The sequence below is a fragment of the Muntiacus reevesi genome, chromosome 4, assembly GCF_963930625.1.
Source record: "Muntiacus reevesi chromosome 4, mMunRee1.1, whole genome shotgun sequence".
Classification (NCBI taxonomy): domain Eukaryota; kingdom Metazoa; phylum Chordata; class Mammalia; order Artiodactyla; family Cervidae; genus Muntiacus; species Muntiacus reevesi.
The window spans coordinates 105,864,310-105,885,111 of NC_089252.1; the positions used below are offsets into that span (position 1 = coordinate 105,864,310).

At 45.6% G+C, this 20,802-nt stretch overlaps 1 protein-coding gene across 4 annotated transcripts in view; it reads left to right on the plus strand.

Annotated features, from left to right (window-relative positions):
* Positions 1–20,077, plus strand: part of RFT1 (RFT1 homolog) — a 40,334-nt gene extending 20,257 nt beyond the window's left edge. For 2 of the 4 annotated variants that reach the window (XM_065933489.1, XM_065933490.1), the window contains exons 8-13: positions 3,100–3,150; positions 4,041–4,171; positions 5,281–5,425; positions 11,155–11,260; positions 16,212–16,461; positions 16,788–20,077. In XM_065933489.1, coding sequence (XP_065789561.1) covers positions 3,100–3,150; positions 4,041–4,171; positions 5,281–5,425; positions 11,155–11,260; positions 16,212–16,461; positions 16,788–16,955 — 851 coding nt within the window. In that variant the 3' untranslated portion in view covers positions 16,956–20,077. Of the gene's footprint in view, positions 1–3,099; positions 3,151–4,040; positions 4,172–5,280; positions 5,426–11,154; positions 11,261–16,152; positions 16,462–16,787 lie in introns of those variants that run through there. The other 2 variants (XM_065933491.1, XM_065933492.1) reach the window with 2 other exon arrangements.
* Positions 20,078–20,802: the final 725 nt, after the last annotated feature.

Sequence of the window (20,802 nt, forward strand, 5' to 3'; positions counted from 1 at the left end):
CATTTATTGTTATAGCAAAAGTGTGTGTGTGTGTATATACACATGTATATGTACACACTCACACACATATATGTGCTGTTACCTTCTACCCCCACATTTCCTGAGCACTGTGTGTCGTGTGCTGAGAATACATATGACTGAGGAACAGGACGTGGCTTCAAGGAGTTTATTCCCTCCGCAGAGACTAAAGCATTTGTGTGGTTAACTCTGATACGGGGTGTACTTGGAAATGTCAGCTCATTCTCCAGGCATCTCTTGAGTGCTCTCATTACCAGCTCTGCTAGGCAGCCAGGGGCATGGAGATGGCCGAGACATGGTTCCTCAGGGAGCTGTCAGAATGTGGGAGGGAGAGGCCTTTTGTGCCAGAACCCAGGGAGGTCCCTGCAGAAAAGCCATTGCAGGTGGTGAGGATACCAACAGCTGAGCCTGGGAGCACCAGCCCAGCCTGACTCAGAGGAGTTGGAGGGGTGAAAACCTCCATGTAGGGTGTAGCAGAGGATGATAGAGTGATGATGGGAGGTGGGGGTGAGGCTGGTGAAGGGAGGCTGAAAAGATAGCTTTAGTCAGTCAGTCAGTTCAGTCACTCAGTCGTGTCCTACTCTTTGTGACCCCATGAATCGCAGCACACCAGGCCTCCTTGTCCATCACCAACTCCCGGAGTCTATTCAGACTCATGTCCATCGAGTCAGTGATGCCATCCAGCCATCTCATCCTCTGTCGTCCCCTTCTCCTCCTGCCCCCAATCCCTCCCAGCATCAGGGTCTTTTCCAACGAGTCGACTCTTCGCATGAGGTGGCCAAATTACTGGAGTTTCAACTTCAGCATCAGTCCTTCCAATGAACACCCAGGACTGATCTCCCCCAGGATGGACTGGTTGGATCTCCCTGCAGTCCAAGGGACTCTCAAGAGTCTTCGCCAACACCACAGTTCAAAAGTATCAATTTTTCAGCGCTCAGCTTTTTTCACAGTCCAACTCTCACATCGATACATGACCATTGGAAAAACCATAGCCTTGACTAGACGGACCTTTGTTGGCAAAATAATGTCTCTGCTTTTTAATACGCTATCTAGTTTGGTCATAACTTTCCTTCCAAGCAGTAAGCGTCTTTTAATTTCATGGCTGCAATCACCATCTGCAGTGATCATGGAGCCCCCAAAAATAAAGTCTGACACTGCTTCCACTGTTTCCCCATCTATTTCCCATGAATTGATGGGACCAGATGCCATGATCTTAGCTTTCTGAATGTTGAGATTTAAGCCAACTTTTTCACTCTCCTCTTTCACTTTCATCAAGAGGCTTTTTAGTTCCTCCTCACTTTCTGCCATAAGGGTGGTGTCATCTGCATATCTGAGGTTATTGATATTTCTCCCGGCAATCTTGATTCCAGCTTGTGCTTCCAGCCCAGCATTTCTCATGATGTACTCTGCATAGAAGTTAAATAAGCAGGGTGACAATATACAGCCTTGACGTACTCCTTTTCGTATTTGGAACCAGTCTGTTGGTCCATGTCCAGTTCTAACTGTTGCTTCCTGACCTGCATATAGGTTTCTCAAGAGGTGGGTCAGGTGGTCTGGTATTCCCATCTCTTTAAAAAATTTCCACAGTTTATTGTGATCCACACAGTCAAAGGCTTTGGCATAGTCAATAAAGCAGAAATAGATGTTTTTCTGGAACTCTCTTGCTTTTTCGATGATCCAGTGGATGTTGGCAATTTGATCTCTGGTTACTCTGCCTTTTCAAACCAGCTTGAACATCTGGAAGTTCACGGTTCACGTATTGCTGAAGCCTGGCTTGGAGAATTTTGAGCATTACTTTACTAGCATGTGAGATGAGTGCAATTGTGTGGTAGTTAGAGCATTCTTTGGCATTGCCTTTCTTTGGGATTGGAATGAAAACTGACCTTTTCCAGTCCTGTGGCCACTGCTGAGTTTTCCAAATTTGCTGGCGTATTGAGTGCAGCACTTTCACAGCATCATCTTTTAGAATTTGAAATAGCTCAACTAGAATTCCATCACCTCCACTAGCTTTTTTCGTAGTGATGCTTCCTAAGGCCCATTTGACTTCACATTCCAGGATGTCTGGCTCTAGGTGAGTGATCACACCATCATGATTATCTAGGTCGAAAAGATAGGGTCAGCCTATAAAAGGTCCCAAATGCAAAGCCAAGACATTTGGACTTTTTGCAAACACAATAGAGCCATTTAAAGGAGTGAAAGAAGAGATGACTTAAGATCTGTATTTGCAAAAGCTGGAACTGTTAGCGATGAGGATGGATTAGAGAAGAGCAGAGATACTGATGGGAGTCTGTGTAACCCCAGGGGGGCCCATGCCTCGAAGGACCTGCAGAGGTCCCTGCCACAAATGGGACATTGTAGGGAGGAAAGGATCGGGAGAGGGACTTGAGAGAATATCACATTCTTGTCTGTTACTGCTGCTTTCTTCTTTGAGCAACTGTCTAGGAGGTGAGAGTTGGCCCTTCAGAGCTGTGGCCTCCTCAGTGCTGCGCCTCCATAGCGGTCATTGTTTCCCATTCAGGGATAATAAGAATATTCATGGAAGTGGGGAATAGGGCTCAGGGCTAATGTCTTCACCTTGAGGGTGTTAGACTGTCTTAGATTTGAACCGTGAACTAGGACTGCTGAGAATTGCTGGCCTCCACAGAGAGGAGTTTTCTCCGCTCAGAGAGGAAACTTCTGATGAGTCTGTATGGTTTATCATGGACCTTTCATTTCACAGATTTTACACTCAGATTATTTGACCTCCCTGAAAACTTGAGGTTATCTTTTATTATTACATTTCTGTAACTCTTCACACTTTTAAGAAAACTTACCAGGCTGGTTTGATTGATTTTTGTTGTTTTTAATTGAATTGGTTTGTAACTTTGCTATCAATAAAGCCACCAGCACTTTCCAAATTGTTATTATTTTGAGATTATTTTAAATCAACATTAGGACAAGGACCATGTCATTAGCTAAGTATCTAACTTTTCTGCTTTGACAGTATTTACCAACTGGAAGAGACAATAGACAACAAGAGAAAAGGAAGCAATAAAATACTGTGTATTTGAAATGCTAATTATTTTGCTTTTCCATTTATAGGTGAGCGATATGTGATGACATTTTTGAACGTGTTAAATTTTGGGGATCAGGGTAAGATGAAATTCTGCAGTGTTTTAATTAAAGATGAGCTATCTTCATGATACTTTCTAATATTTGCCTCTGTAGTTTGATTCTTTTTAAAATATCTGTTTATTGATTGATTTTTGGCTGCACTGGATCTGTTGCTGCATGCAGGGGGCTATTCCTGGTTGTGGTGTGCGGGCTTCTGAGTTCCGTGGCTTCTCTTGTTGCGGAACGCAGGCCCTTGCATTACAAGGCAGATTCCTAACCACTGGACCACCAGGGAAACCCCTGTAGTTTGATACATTTAATGAAAAAACAAATCTGAAGGTTATAAAAAATGAATCCTGAAGACTGAAAATTGTAGGTCTTTATAAATGTGTATCTGACTGTTCCCTCCTGTGTGTCTTGGGCGGCAGGTTCTCTGTTGGGATTCCCTGCCCTTACCCAGCTTTCTGCAGAGCTCTGGGGCTCATTTTGGAGGTCAGAGGGAGCCAGGGTAACAGGGAAGTCATCACAGTCATGAAGATTTGGCCCGTGTGTGTGGCTAAATAGGTCTTAATATTTTTTCACATTTATTTGTGAATACTGTCCCTAAGTAGTGGAAATAAAAATAGAAAAAAATCAACTTGGCATTAATGACTTTTATAAAAAAGCACTAGTGATGCAAATGTTCTGTATCCTGACTGAATTTATGTCAGTTGTGATCTTACACTGTAGTTTTTCAAGAATTTACTATTTGGGGGTAAATGGGTAAAGGGTACATGGCTTTCCCTTTTATTTCTTACAACTCCATGTGGATCTATAATTATCTCAAAAAGTTTAATTTAAAAAATTATATTAGAAAAAATGTTAATAGTGCTATAAAAATTCAAGTAGAAAAACCAATAAGACTGCTATTTCTTTTTTTTTTTTTGTAGGTGTGTATGATATAGTGAATAATCTTGGCTCCCTTGTGGCCAGATTAATTTTCCAGCCAATAGAGGAGAGTTTTTATATATTCTTTGCTAAGGTGCTAGAGAGAGAAAAGGACGCCACACTTCAGAAGCAGGTAGTCTTGGTTTTCATGTCCCCATCTTCTAAGTGAAGTAATTGTCTCTGTGTGTACAGGACCAGCAAGACAGAAACGTGGAGCTGTCTGTTTCCCTCTGTTTGATCTGAAATTTTCTTCTAGCTTTCATTCTCCTCTCACATTCTGAGTGATGGCAAGATCCTGAGCTCACTTCTTTCCAGCTTCTCTTTTTCCTCCTGACCAGCCCTTTCTTTTCACCCTTTGTCCTTCTCTGTGACCTTTTCTTTGTCCCAGCCCTCTCAGAACTCTTCAGCTGTCCCCATTGCAGCACAGACCGCCCCTCCCCCCCTCCAAGGTCTAAGGTTTAAGAATGAGGCTGCCTTCCCCCTCCTCAGATTCTCAACCAAAGATGAGCCGAAGGTTGCAGAGACTGGGGCAAGGCTAATTGAGGGCATGGAAAGGAAAACACAGGGCATATGGGCTCTCTCGTCACACCAGTTGTTCAGCTTCTTAAGGACTGTGATGTGCCCAGAGCTCCATTCTGACCCTGAGACTCTACATAGTCTGGCCAGTAAAAACAGAAGAGATTTTAATCCAGGAGCATTTGCATGTAGAAACTTCCCTTTTCCTAGAATCATTGAAAATGTCTGACTTAGAATTAAAAGCAAACTAGTTGGCCTCTTAGAATACATTTTGCAGACGACAGTTCATGCATAATATCTATTCAAAATGAACCAATCTGGTTCTTAGTCTGATTTAGGAATGTTTTCTCAGTGTTGATTACGGAAACATCAGAACTTGGGCTTGTCAGGAGAAGCACACTGACAAAGCTAGCCGGCGATGTAAAAACTTGTCCATTTAAGAATAAATGTCAGAGGGGAAAGTGAGTGTTTCCTAGGCAACATTTGAGACAATTTATCCTAAACGAGTTAAAAACTAACCCTCCCCTGCTTTCTTAAGGAGGCACACTTTGTCTTTTTTCCTCCATTTGTTAATTGAATAGAAACAAACCCAGGCTATAGGAAAGCAGCGATGGTCCTCAGCAGTTGAAAGAGTGATCCGTGAAACAGCAGAGGGAGAAAGCCAGATGGGAAGTTTCTCTCCAGCTCATGATTCATCCCACTTCCTTCCTTCTCCCCCGGCCCCAGGAGGATGTTGCTGTGGCCGCCGCGGTTTTAGAGTCCCTGCTGAAGCTGGCCCTGCTGACCGGCCTGACCATCACCGTTTTCGGCTTTGCCTATTCTCAGCTGGTTTTGGATATCTATGGAGGGGCCATGCTTAGCTCAGGATCAGGTATGCACAAGAGTTTTTTTCCAGATCTGTTCTAATTTCCCAACTGAAGGAGAGGAGTCATGAAATTCAGATAAGGTTGACATATGCGTCTGTGTAGGGAAGATTGCCAGTGGCTGGGGCACCTGAGGTCACACCAGCTCAGGGTGCATTTGGGGCTCTGGCAGCAGGTTGATCAGTCCCCACAACCTCACTTGGAGAAGTTGTTAGGAATCCCTGGCTTTGCTTTCAGGCCTCAAATGTGTTTTGCCAAGTGCTTCCCTGTGTTCCCTGTAGGGTAAGTGAGGAAGGCAGAGAGCAGGCTCTAATGAGTCTCCGCTTGGTACTAAACACCTCTGAAGACAGTAAGTGCCACATAAATCTCACAGCCTGATGCATAAAAGCCTCTGAAGGATAACCCAGAGCCATTTGCAGAGAATGAAATTGATCTCAGCAAATAAAATGGTATATTTAATCCAGTGACTCTTGGGTTTTGAAAGAGAAAAGTATCGAGTGTGTCTGACTTGGAAACACCTGGTGCCCAGGCCACTGAGTGTCTCACAGCATCGCTAGGCCCTGGGGACCTTACCAGTTTCAGGATGCACTGGGTCACGGACTAGCAATCCATTTACAGTGTTTCCTCTTGGGTTGTGCAAAGATGTTTTTAATTCCTCACATCACTAGACAAGATCCTTGAAGACTTTTTTCTGCTGCCCTGTCTCAAATGTAAAGGACCCTTTCAGATGCCATTCTGCAAGATCACTGGCATGTTTTTGTCTCCACTATAATGGGCCCAAACATTTAGTATTAGGAAAAGAAGGGCCGAGTTTCTACACAAGAACAAAGGTCATTAGGTTTGGACAAACAGCTACTGTGAAACCAATGGTGTGGTTTGTAGCGCCCTGGGTCAGGCAACTGTAGGAAGCCATCAGCAAGTCATTGCACAGAGAGTAAGACAAGCTATTTCACAGCAGCTCTGCCTGTCTAGAAAGGTAATCACCAAGGAGCAGCCTTTGTAATGCGGCCACAGGCCAGTGCCACAAGGAAAGGGTTGTCCCATCAACGTAGTCTTCACTTGCCTGAGTCATTAATCACTGAAGATACATCAACAAACCATTGTCATTGTGTGACCCTTTTGCTCAAGTGAGATGCTGGTTCCAGTCTTAAGCACTGATGATAGATTTGTCAGCTAAAAGGGTCAGTGTTAGTTGATAAAAGAAGGTAACGAATTCTGTCTCTGATGTTTTATGTCAAAGTCATTGATCATTTTAGACTCAATAAGATATTCTCTTGGTCTCATCTTCAGAGAGAGAAGAATCTTGAGTGGTCTGGTTCCTCAGTCTCTGAAAAGGATGTATGGTTTGCTGCAGTCACTGCAGCATCTTTAGGACCCTTGTCGTCTCTTGCCTGGCCCAGGCCTCCATCAGCATCCCCCCAGCGAGGTCTTCCAGCATCTGTCTCCTCATCACCGCTCCCTCTCATTTTGACCGCATTTCCAGCTGTGTGTGCCTTCTGGGAGGGTGAGTGTGTCTCCCCAGGGTGCCTGCTGGCTTTCCTTCCCTGTCTCCACACCACCCCTCTTCTCCTTGCCCTCTTCCCAACTCTCCGGACTAGTGCTGCAAATCCAAATGCCTTTCTAGTGCCAAAGATATTAACACTGCTGCTCTCTACCCCAATACGCCTCGCCACAGTCTTTTTTTTGTTCCCTTAAATACTCACAAATCATTGACTTTCTCCAGAAAGTCTTACTGAATCAGAAAAGAATGAGGAACTTTCCGTGACTCAGCCCAACCACTTAGTTTTGAAAGTGGAACTTGCAACGTTGCTGTCCTCAGTTGCCCCAGTTGCATGTTGGTCTTTGTCCTTGCCCGTGAAGTGGACTCACCTGTGACCAGACCTGCAGTGGCCCCTTTAGAGACCTCTGTGCTGCTTTCCTAACGTGGGACTTGGCCGCAGCAGACTTTCGTGGAGCACTGAGGGTTTGCTTTGCAGTGCTTGGGCTCAGCCCTGTGTGTAATTAGGGGCTGTGGAAGTGGTCTGAGACTTTGATCAGACATTTTCCTCTTATCTAGCTTTTCCATCCTAAAGGAAAATACAAACATTCAATGAACTTACCTGAGACTTCTCACATTCATCTCTTAGGTGCTTCTCTCTTGCCCTTTCTTTTACTTTTTTTTTTTTTCTGGAGAAGGAAGAGCTTATTATTTGCAGCCAGTAAGGAGAACACTTGCTTTCCCAAAGCAGTGTCTCCTCTTTCACTTTTTAAAAATCTTTTTTTCTTCTCAGGCTCCTAATATTAGTTTCTTACGGCTGGGATCGTAGTGTGTCATGAACTAAGTGGCTTGTAAGAACAGAAATTGATTGTCTCACAGTTCTGCAGAAGTCTGAAATCCAGGAGCCAGCAGAGCTCTGCTCTCTGTGGCAGCTCTAGGGGAGGCATCCTTCCTCGCCTCTCCCAGCTTCTGGCGTTGGCTGGCAGTCTTTGGCTGGAAATGCATTACTCCCATCACATGGCTGTCTTCTCCCTATGTGTCTTCACATCATCTTCCCTCTGTGACTATCTCTGTGCCCAAACTTCTGCTTCTCATAAGGACACCAGTCATAATGAATTAGGGCCCACTCTGATGACCTCGTTTTAACTTATTACAAAGATGCTATTTCCAAATAGACCATACTCTTAAGTTATTGGTGATTAGGTCTTCACATTACTTTTGTAAAAGTGTTAGTCACTCAGTCACGTCTGACTCTTTGCGACTCCATGGACTGTAGGCCACCAGGCTCCTCTGTCCATGGGGATTTTCCAGGCAAGAATGCTGAAGTGGGTTGCCATGCCTTTCTCCGGGGGGAATCTTCCCAACCCAAGGATCGAACCCAGGTCTCCCACATTGCAGGCAGATTCTTTCCCATCACATTACTTTTGGGGGCAATATAATTCAACTCATACTACCACTCAGCTCAACCCAGAATTTAAGGTTCCATCTGCAAGTTCCCCAATTCCAACCTCTTTCCCTAAAGTTGACTCAAAACCCTTCTACTCGAATCACCGTTTCATGCCGGTGTTTGTGTTCTCCACAGTGCAAAGCAGCACGCTGTCTATGTGCCATCAACTTTCAGTTACCAAGTGAGAGGTGCAGGCTGTGAGAGGAGCCCCGCTCCTCTCTGCTAGAGAGAGGAGGACGGAGAGCAGCAGGAAGCACATTGAGCGTAGCCTTGAGCCCCCACAGGGCAGACCCTGGTCGCTGCCTCCTCTGCTGGAGTCATCCCACAGCTGTGGTAGGGGCCAGCTACTTCTGCAGCAGTCTGGGGGAATGAGATGCAGCCTGACATGAGGAAAATGTGGAACCCAAGAGAGGGCCATCAGCGCTACTCTTAGTACTCCTTTTGTCTTTGTTTTGTTTTTTGGTTGTTTTACCCACAATATCTCTGAGGTATGCTGGTTCCCAACTCCAGTCTAATCTAGCCATCCTGACCTGAATGGGGAGAAAAAAACTCCGAAGTACTTGGGAAGTTCACAGTCCAGAGGCGTGCTCGCTAAAGATTGAGACCTAATCATAGGACCATAGAATGCTTCTCACCCATAGCTCACTATCCCTTTTCTAGGCCTATTTAAAGCAGTTCTTCTTCTTCTTCTTTTTTTTTAACATTTTACCTTTTTCACACAATAGTAGGATGCAAATTTTATTCAAGTTCCCATAGACTATAAACTGGGAGACCCTGAAACATCCAGGGACAAAACAAAGTGCAAAAATTTCAGAGTATAAAGGTATTAAAATCATACAAGAGTCTATTCTCTTATTACTACAGCAGTTCTTTTTATCCAAACCAAATCAAATCAAATGAATCCAATCAGTCCCATGAAATCAACTCCATTAGACCACCAACATCAGGCAAGCCCCTCCACCAGTAAGATTACAGCTTGCTGAAGGCTCAGATAATGGGTAGCATTTTTTAGCAATATATTCTTTTAAATTAAGGTAACTACATTTGTTTTTTTAATACCACATAGTGCTATTGTACAACTAATACAATACCGTATGTTGTCATAACTTTTATATGCACTGAGAAGCCAAAAAAATTCATGTGACCTTTTTTATTAAAATATTCACTCTATTGCAGTGGTCTGGAACCAAGCACGCAGTGTCTGTAAGGTGTGCTGATTCCCAACTCCAGTCTAGTCTAGCAATCCTATCTCATCTGAAGGGGGAGGAAAAAAATTCGGAAATACTTGTGAAGTTCACAGTCCAGAGGCAAAAACTCACTGAAGACTGAGACCTAATCTTAGGACCACAGCTATGGTCAACATCAACAGCTCACCACCATATCACTTCTTTTTGTTATTTTTGATGGTCATAAAACTAGTGTCCCTGTGGCACGGGGACCTTTCATATCAAGCAGCTTTCATAACCATGAATAAGTTTCAGATTCTGAGACTCTGGAACTCCCCTTGTCCTGCCCTCTTCTTTTAGTGGTTTCTTTTTTTCTTTATTGAGGTCTAATTTACATAAAGTAAAATACTGTACTCTTGAGTTTCAACAAATGTCTACACCTTGTAACCAATATCCAGATTAAGATACAGAACATTTCCGTTACCCCAGAAAGTTCTCATAGGGCCCTTTCCACCCAGCTGCCCCACTGTACCTCAGAGGCAAGAACTGCTCTGATTTCTTATCACCGTAGGTTAGTATTACTTTTAAAAAGAATTTCATATAAGTGAAATTACACAGTGTGAGCATTTTCATGTTTGGCTTCTTTCCCACAGTATGAAGTTTTTGAGATTCATGCATGTTTTCACATGGATCAATAGTTTTTTTTTTTTTTCCTTGATTGCTGAGAAGTATTTCTTTGTATGGATGGCCCACATGTTGTTTATCCTTTCTCCTGTCAATGGTCATTTTGGGCTATTAGGAATAAAACTGCTACAGATGTTTTTGTACACGTGTTTTTGTGAACATGTACATTTATTTCTGCTGGTTGTATACCCAGGAGTAGAATTTTTGGATAGTAGGTTGCGTACATGTTTATTTTATTAGAAACTGCTTGACTGCCTCTCAGTAATGGCCCTCTTAAAAGAGGAACTCAGGGAATCCCCGTCCTGTAGGTTAGGACTCTACACTTTCACTGCTGACAGCCTGAGTTCAATCCCTGGTCAGGGAACTAAGATCCCACAAGCCACACAGCATGGCAAAAAAAAAAAAAAGAGGGGATCAACTCCATTTTAAGGCTCCTGATCTTCTGTTAGCAGATTTTCCCAAAGCTTGTTAGTTAGCTATAGAATTTAATCACTTTGTTTTAGAAGAAAATAATCTTACGAACCCTGATTCTCCCTGCAGAGTTGTGGGTGTTCTATCTCCATAGTTTCCTGCTCCTCCTGAGTCCTGGGCTTCTTCAGGGCCTCTTCAGCTGAGTTTGTCTTCACCTGCAGGGCCACTAGTGTCCCTGAGTTCTCAGACTAGCAGGCTGCTTCTTGCTGATTCAAAAAGTGAAATTTGTTTGCTAGCCAGATAACCTTTTAGTTGCTAAGCAAGAAATCTGTATATCTATTCCTAACTGTCCATTTGTTTTTAGCTGTTTATTTTGGTCAGTGCCCTGGAATGCTCAGAGTCCTTCCAGATAGTTAAGACCCCACATCTGCCCAGTGACCACACCAGCAGGGCTCATGACCCACTCTGGTGTTCTCGCCTCCCAGCCGATGTGAGGATGCACGGGGGCCTCCCACTTGGGCTCTGGAATCTCATCAGGTTGTTTCCTTACAGGTCCTGTCCTACTGCGAGCCTACTGTCTTTACGTCCTCCTGCTTGCCATCAATGGAGTGACTGAGTGTTTCACATTTGCCGCTATGAGCAAAGAGGAGGTAGACAGGTAGGTAACCTTCAAGACACACCTGTAATCATGGCCTTCCACCAAAGTGAAGTAGCTTCTTTCTTTTCATCCTGAACGTGTGCTTATAGAAGACTCTTTTAGAGCCTGGAGTGTGGTGCTTTTTTCAGGCACCATTCAGTGAGTCGTCTCCACACTAGGGCTGGGGAGCAGCCACTGTACCTCGCCTCCCTTTGTCAAGGGAAAAATCTAGGCCCTGAAGGGCTGTGTTAGTCCTGGTTGGCAGAGGCAGGCACCAGACAAGACCCCCTCCTCCACCACCTCCTTGCCCAGTGCTCCAGAGGGTTACTCAGGAGCTTCCTCAAGAGGCAGGTCTACAGGTACTTCCATGATGGCCCAGTGGTTAAGAATCCACCTGCCAGTGCAGGGGGCACGGGTTTGATCCCTGGTCTTGGAAGATTCCCCATGCCTTGGAGTAACTAAGCCCATGAGCCACAAGCACTGAGCCTGTGCCTCCTAGAGCCCATATTCCGCAGCAAGACAAGCCACCGCAATGAGAAGCTTTAGCAGTGCAACCATAGAGTAGGACGTGCACAGCAACAAAGACCCAACACAGCGAACAATAAAGAAATAAAATTTTTTTTTTTAAAGCAGACTTATGGACAGTCTCAGGGCTCTGTGACACTCAAGTGCGCATAAAAGTTTTGACGCATTTTTTCCCGTCCATTGACCCTGAGGTTGGGACCTCTGCCCTGGACTTCAAGCAGTAGTTCTTAATACTGGTTATGAGTCAGAATGCCCGATGGAGCTGGTTAGAAATGAAGATTCCTATCTACTGTACTCCCACCACTCTCTCTCCTACCGTACCTACAGTACCAGCAGCCCCTGAGCATATAAGTGTTTTCTTTAAACCTCCTCAGTGATTCTGATGTCAACTTCTGGTATGAGCCTCTGATCCACACCCAGGATCATTGATCTCTTGTCTCCCAAATGCCAAAAGTAGAAAGGTAATATCTGAAGACATCTCTGTAGGATGTAGTTGAGAAGAAGGATAGCACTGATAGCGGCAAAGGAGAAAGAGGAAGAAGAGAGGAGAAGGGGCGGGAGTAGGAAATGGGGCAAGTAGCCCTCGTTATCCCTGTGCCCCTTGAGGTCTGGGTCCCATGGGGGTTTCAGGAGGCCTCTGTAGTACCTTGAGTGCTGTTGAAACCCCTCAGGGGCCTGGTAGGGTACCTCAGAGAGGGGGGAGCCCTTCCTCTGATTCACAGCAGCCTTTGTCTGCTTCCCACTGTGGCCTGTCTCAGAGGTTTGGTGACCTGTGGGCTACACCATAGTTGAGAACTGGAGTGTAGAGCAGCGGTCCCAGCCCAGACTGATCAAATTCCCCTCAGAAGTTCTGGCCCTCTCCCACACCAGCTGAACTGAAATTTTAGGGGCTTGGGCCGAGGAGTCTGCTCCAGGAGATCGCTCATGGTAGCTAGGGCTTGAGGAACTGCTGACCCAGACCAGCTTTCAGAGTAAAAACTATGTTGAACACTGTGACCCAGTGCATATTTAGGTGTGACTGAAACGAAGCTTCCACAAAGCAACAAGTACCCCAGTTACACACAGAACACACTGATGATGGCTTTTAATTCTGTTTCAGTTTTTTAAACTGCCATGTCATGACCCACTAAATTGATTTCCCAGCCTACTTTTAGGTCACAACCCTTAGTTTTCAAATGTGGTCTAGACATGGTTTTTACTTCAGACAGTTAAATTTATAGCTATACACTGCTTTGAGTCTGTCCCTTTTTTTTTTTTTTAAAGTGGATATAAAGATCCTAAGTTTAATTTTGAAAATACTATGTTTTTAACTTGAAAGGTGCTTCCAACATGAAATAATTTAAAAATATAATTTAAAATGTACTAAATAAGGTACTGAAGTGTGTTGGAAAGAACTCTGGACTAGGAATCTCTTTCTTTGAAGGGAATTTTGTTACAATAATTGCAGCATAATATTGAAGGGGAGAAACAAGACTAAGCCTGCTTAAAACATTAAAAATATATATCTTCCAACAAATCATGAGGGAGTACAGACAGTGACTGATTGCTTTAGTTTCTCTTATATTGCATTGAACCAGAGGAAGCAGCTTTTTAAGTTAGTTGTAATGGGACCTAGACAGCGTATTAAAACCTGGAAAATGATTTTCATGGTATTAGTCGTCAACATAGAGAAAAGACAGAGCCATATTCTCATCTGAAGTAACTCACTTCCCCTAAGGGTAAAATGAGGTTTTAAGCATGGTCTCCACGTTTGTATTAAACACAGTAGCCCCCTTTTTGTCTGGGCTCCTGGCCCCAAGCCCCAGTTTTGTTCTGAACACATGTAGTACCTGGGCTCATCACTGATCTCAGCCTTTTTTTCCTTTCTATGAATTTAGTCAGACATAAAACAGTAGTAAGATTTTTTTGTAGTATAATTGAGTAGCTTTTATCTATTTTACTTATTGAACTACAGGTTAATCAGTGTGTGTTTGTTTGTTTTTTAATAAAAATAAGGCATTTGGTTGGATGTAAAATAGTAGAATGTCCTTTGAGCTGCAAGTTCCTTTTTTGTTAATAGCCTCATAATCTATATAGAAGACTGATGGCTTTACATTATGCCCCATTGAAGAATCTTGGTTGTGTTTTGTTAAGGCTGTCTCTTTTTTTCTTGTTCATTTGACAAATTTTTTTGAGTATCTGTTCTCTAAGAGGCATTGCTTTAAGCTACAGGAGTACAGCCATGAACAAAACAGATGTGATTCCCTGCTCTCCTGTAGCTGACAATAAGGGAAGCAGACAGCAAACAAGTTAATAGATAAGAAAATTGTGCTCTATGGAGAACTAAAACAGGGTTATGTGGTGAGAGTGGGAGCCCTTTTAGGTCAGGAGGTCTTTCTAAGAAGGTTCCATTAGGCTGAGGCCTCGATGACCAGGAAGAGTCTGCTATGCATAGATGGGCTAGAACCTTCAGGCAGAGAGGACAGTGATGCAGAGGCCGAAGATTGACAGCTCCTTTGTATGACTTGTTGGCCCTTGAGTGCCCCACGTGGAGTTGGACTCCATAACTGTTGACTGAATGAAGGACAAGTACTGTCTTCTCACCTAGGCACATAAGAGACCCATGCCATCCTCTCCATGGCTACCTGGGCTACATTGTTATGGCTGTACCTTGATGTTTTCAGCCAACACTCACTGGGGGACACTTCAGTTGCTTATCTTTTGATAAACCTGATTAAAGATAACTTCCTGTTTATGTTAACCAAACCTTAGAAAATAATCATTGTTGCTGACTAATTTTCCATTGATTACAAAGTGGCATTTTAATTTTATCTTTAAAATTCTTATTTTATCCTGAAGTGGATAATGCCTTTAAGGCTATAGATTTGTGAAATGTTGGAATGTTCAACAGTTGCAGAGCCTTCTTCTAATGAGAAACCGTAGACTTCCTCATCATTAGCGCCTCCCAAGTGGCTACACCAAAGAAGTCACACAGCGATTTGTCCCTGCTGGAGTTAACATGAATTAACTACCAGTTTCATTCATTGTTTCCCTTCTGGTTGGAGTTGGGTGAACATGACTTTGAAAGTTTATGAACCCATGGTCTGAAGAAGAACCAAACATTACGCTTTGTCTTCTTTTTGGAAAATTGGTCAGAGTACGGGCCCACCCTCAGTGACTTGTTAAAAAGTTTGCCATTCTGATTATTGATTAGCATTAGTGAAGAAGCTTCCTCTGTGAAGATGTGGGCTCTTGTACTTCCATTACTCATTAAAAAGAAACTGTGTCAACTGACAAGCAAATGAATTACTTCTCTGGAATTCTGGATGAAAGCACTGTCCCCTGTTAGAGTATAGGTGTGCATGTGTGTTCTTGATGCCACACACTCCGATAATTACGTCTCCCATAGCACCTTGGGCTTGGTCACCCAAAGGACAGGAACCCAGGCATTTGGGGGACCCAGTGGCATTCTCGCCACCCTGCCTTCCTGTGCAGAAGCTGAGTGGTGGTCTCTGAGGTTTCCAAACCCAACTGACACAGCTTGGGGATCTAAGGGGTTTGGTTTCCTCAACAACTATACACTTAGATTGCCTACTGTGTGCTCAGCAGAAACAAGATGCTGGAGACTTTGGTTCACGGTTGTACCACAAGCCTTTTGGAAGACTTTTATCTTTTCTGAGACTTAGTCAAGAGCTGAAAACTGAAGATAACTGAGTGATGTACTGCCCTGGAATCAGAGAAGTGAAAGGAACAGTGTAAGCCCTCCAGTCACAGGACCCACAGAGCTCTAGAATGTGGAGAGCCACGGAGAGATGTGTGAGCGTCTGGGAAACCCTGACAGTGAGCCAGGCCTTGCCTCCTCTTCCCATTCTGTTATGGAAGCTGGTCACTTGCTTTGAGTGAGATCTGCTGGCCAAGGTTACGGGGCTTCTGCCTTTCCCAAAGGAAGCAGAGCTAAAGTTTAGGGGCCAGGGGTCAGGTTGGGCTGTTGGTTCACTCCTTAGGCAGATTACTCAGCCTCTCTGGGCCTGGTTTCCTTGTCTATAAAATGGATTCAAGCTCCACAGGAAAAGGGCCCTGTGTTCATCCACCAGCGCATCCCCAGCAGCACTCACAGTACCTTTCACAGTGGCTGTTCACATGAAACCATTAATCCATGTCATATTCTTTGCCTCACTTTGAAGGCAGGCTGAGCAGGATTTTTATGCGTTTGTTTACAAAGTGTCACTTAACCAGTTACTATCCTTAAATACCATAAATATGTTGAATTGTTCATTTTTTTACTCTTCTATTCAGGGCTGAGGGGGACAGTGATGTTTCCATGTTATCCACTTAGCATTTGATGTAAAAATCTCCTGGATCATGGGATCTCAGAGGTGAATTCACATTCACGGCCCCTTTCCTTGCAGCAGCCCTGCCTTGGGACGAGGTACCCACTGCCCTGCATTGCCTGCCTCCCTCTCCTCAGGTACAATTTTACAATGCTGGCCCTGTCGTCTTCCTTTCTGATGTTATCCTATGTCCTGACCCGTTGGTGTGGCAGCGTGGGCTTCATCTTGGCCAACTGCTTCAACATGGGCATTCGGATCACGCAGAGCCTTTACTTCATCCACCGCTACTACCAGAAGAGCCCCCATAGGCCCCTGGCTGGCCTGTTCCTGTCACCCGTCCTCCTCGGGACATTTGCCCTCAGTGGTGGCATTACTGCTATTTCAGAGGTGAGACTCCCCGTAGCCTTCACACCACATGCTTTTGCAGTCTGTCCACTCTCCCTTGTTCCAGATATCCCCTTCCTATTCTGCCTGAACCAGCTGGACAAGTACTTGCTTCCTCGTACCCCTTCCCGTAAGCTTCAGGCCAGCATCTTGCGATAGAAATGACTGAGCAGTGGTACCTGTGGGAACAGAGTAGACCCTAGTCCATAGCTGTCACACCTTTTCCTGACTCGAAGCTGGAGTCGTAGAGTCTCCACTCTCCCTGGCTTGCCCCAAAGGAAGGAGATATGACTGGGGGGCCAGGGAGTGATGGTGGTTTCTTTCCACAGGTATTCCTCTGCTGTGAGTGGGGCTGGCTAGCCCGGCTGGCACACGTCGCTGTGGGGGCCCTCTGTTTGGGAGTGACCCTCGGGACAGCATTCCTCACAGAAACCAAGCTGATTCACTTTCTTAGGACTCAGTTAGGCGTGCCCAGACTCGCTGACAAAACGACATGACCTTGTGGAAGCCCTGTGGCACCTGGACCAGCTGTGGGGTGGTCTTGTGGGTGGAACACGTGTTCTGTGGAGAGGAGCCAGGCCAGGGGTCTGCAGTGCAGTGAGACCAACCCAGGCAGGTGAGTTGTCGGAGCAAACCACCGGACCAAACACTTACCATCCATTTGAGGTTTCAGATAGGAAGGGGTTCCATTTCCAGGGGAAGACCAAAAAGTTCTTTTAAAATAGATACAATTATTTTTTTCACCATTTTGCTGTAATCGGCATTTTTCTTTTTGAGTAATGTATTAATTCCTCTTGGGTGTGATTGACCTTAGGAACTACATGTCCCACATATTCTATCTTGGATGTCAATTGTTAATAATCATCTAGCTCAGAAGGACAGATATAGCCACTTTACCCTCCACAGGAGTATTTACCATATTCTCTAACAGCAGGAAGGAGACTTGGTGTTTTGTGATGTTGTACAACAAAGTTGGCCCTGGACTTGTGGCTTTCCCCACTGTGGCCTGGCTTTTTAGAGACAGAGAAATGTTAATGAGAAATCTAAGAAATGAAAACACAGAGGCTTTTAGCTCACATTTCCCACAGTTAGCCAGGCGGAGTCAACATCTGTCCCCTTCATGGCTGTCCTCCCAAAGGCTACCACATGCCTTCCCACAGCAGGGGCAAGCTGGCTCATCTCTGGCCTGGCCACTGGAGAGAGGACACTGTGATCCTTCGTGAGCTGTCTTGTCCCCTGAAGGGAAGCCCGCTTTGCAGTTGGCTGTAAGTTCTCATGAAGAGGTTATACAGATGACAACTAGAGTTGAGTAGAGGTGTCTTTTTTCCATTAGAATAAAATAGGGTAAATTCTACATGACAGGTATCACTGAATCACGCCCCTTTCCCGCTGACCCCTTACTTCTGGCCCTGGTCAGTGCACCTGAATTCCAGCCCCAGGACAAGGCTGGTAGGCCTGCAGGTCTGGTCCTCCAGGCCACAGTGTGAGCCCAGGTGAAGGTTTGCCTCTGTGCCCTGCATCCAGCCGGTGAGGTCACCAGGCTTTGTTATCAGGCAGCAAGGTATTTTTCTTCTGTTGTTAATATATTCATTGATATCATTAATGTATTAATTAGATGTAATTGGCCTTTGGAGCTACATGCACAAACTATATCTTGGGTGATGATAGTTAATAATCACCTAGCCCTGATGTCCCCAAACCTTCTGTGTTTACACCCAGAGAACAGGGCAGCTTGTATCAGATGGCCGTTTGCCTGAAGTACACAAATTTAAATCCAGTGACCCAGGAGAATGGACACATGTATAGCTGAGTCTTTTCACTCTCCACCTGAAACTATCACAGCATTGTTAATTGGCTATACTTCAATACAAAATAAACCGTTACTTAAATTTTTTTTTAATCAAGTAAAAATAAATCCACTGGCCCAGAGCCAGTGCCAAGAGGCCAAGGATAAAGACCCACCAGTGCCCTGAGACTAGGACCCAGTTACTTGGACACCTGTGTATCTAGTCAAAGAGAGAACACTTGTATTAGTTGCAGGGACAGTAGCTAAATGCAAGGTGTCACTGAGCAGTCAGAGGCCCTCCAGAAGCATGGGCCTGGTCCTGTGTTGTCAGGCAGGGTCAGCCCAGCTCAGAAGAACTGATTGCTCCATGGGGTAGGGTAGGTGGCACATAGAGAAAGCAGCCCTCCCTTGCAAGTACTTTTGCTCTCTTGAACACACAGACATGAGCCTCTAGCCCTCACAATTTCCTTCTCTGCTGCTGTTGACCACCCCTCTTCTCTGCTAGGACCCTGTCACTCAGCCCCGTCCCACTTAACCCCAGACTCGAAGTGTGGGCCTCACACCACCTTCCTCACAATCTCCTGGATAGCAAGTCAGAAATGTAGGTTTCCAGGACCCCTCCAGACCTTTAGCATCTGCGTCTCTGGGGTGGGGCTTTGGGACCAGCTTTTTTGGCAAACCAGGGTTGGCATACCCCATCATCCTCACCCGAGTCAGGGCCCAGGGCCAGTTCTGCTCATGTTCACGGCATCTGTGCCCAGCTCTAGGAAGAGAGCCACCCTTGCCTGAGTAGCATCACTGACTCCGTAGCTCCTCAGGAGTGTGAGTTCCACAGCTCCCACTCTGCTTTTCTTCCCGGAGAAGCTCTGCATCTGATAGCGAGGGCGCATCTCATCTAGTCTCCAAACAGCCAGCCAGGTGCTGCTGTCAGCACAGGCTGGCCGCCAGGCAGGGCCAGCTCCTCTGGAGAGATGGCCAGCTGGGATGGTCACCCAGGGCTCTTTGCTGTGGCCTGCTTCCTCGTTTATAGAAAGAGGAGTTCTCATGGCCCAGGCTTTTGGGAAGCGGGTGTTTTCCCATTACTAACACCTGCCTCCTGGGCTCCAGCACTTGAGCAGCAGGCCCTGTGTGGCCCATGGTCTCTGTCTCCACCCCGGCTGCTCCCTGCAGCACAGCTGGGCCCGACCACTGGTTCTGGGGCTTCCCCACCCCTCCTCACTCCCCGCCCCCTAGAGCTGCACCTGGGTCTGGAGGGGCTGGCCTACAAGGGTGCTGAGCTGCCCCACGTTACCCAGGAAGGAACTGGTGGGGGGGGGGGATCACACTTCAGGCCTTAAGTACCACTTAAAATATAAGTGAGGCTACCTCTCCATGGAAGCAAGTCTCTAAAGCACATCCATTTATGAAACAGAAACCTCTGATGGTGAGAGCGACCGCATTTCATCTTTCTGTGCTGCCCTGGCCACACGTGTTGGTGACGTGGGGTTTGGCCTGTCAAGTCCCTCCGTGAGGGGCTGCTGCATGCCACTTAAAGCTTCCTTAGCGGTGACTCCTGGCTCTGGTGGTGTGCATGCTCTGCCTCACCCCCTGCCACTTACCAGCCTGATCACCAAGGCACCTCTTTCCTCCTGCCTTTCTTTCTTTTTCTTTTAAACTTGGGTTTGTATTGCTAGTTTCATGCCAATTTCCTGTGTGTATGCTCTGCCCCACCCGCTGCCACTTACCTACCTAGTTCACCAGGGCACCTCCTTCCTCCGACCCTTTTTTTTTTTTAAAACCAGTGTATTCATATTGCTAGTTTCACGTCAATTTTCCAATTTTAAAATGAGTAAATTATTTTCTCCACATTTGTGTGAAGATCTTTTATATCACTTTTTCTAAAAATGAAACAAAAAATTCTTAAATTTTGAAAGAAAGGTGGGCAAGTACCTTAGGTATGTGAATCATTTTTAGTTGTCATCAGAACAGTTCTCCCTGCATTGGTGGACGTGACTGGATGGTGATCCCGACTTGGAAAGAGTGGCTGGCTCCCTCGGCCCTGCGATGCAGATGTCTGTGTCCCAGAGTGACAGGACTGGCAGTTTATTCACTGCTTTTCCCTTCTGCCCAAAACAGTGTTCTGTGTTCTTCCACTGATGAGGCAGTCTCTCTCACCACCTTTCTTTTCGCCCACAGTCTGGGCCCACAGTCTCTTCTTTTGGCTGTAAGCTCTGTTCTGAATGCAGAGCCCCTGAAGAGAAGTGGAATTGGCCCAGGTTGTCTTCATAGGGTGGCTCCTGTGGGCGCAGGGTCATAAGTGAACCAGTGGAGGGGCCTTCCTTGGGGCAGGTGAGTGCCCGGTTCTATCAGCTGTCACCGGGCAGGTGGTGTGATTCAGCCAGAGTTGCCACTTCGGCCTCGCAGGAGCTGCCTGGGCCTGTGACGTGACGACCAACTTATGAGGGACTCTTCTAGCCCACCATGTACTTGTCTCAGTACCTCCCTCCCTCCTGTTGACTGTCCTGTCACAATGCTGCCCTGATCTGACCAATGCACTTGGCAGGGGCCTCCTGGTGCAG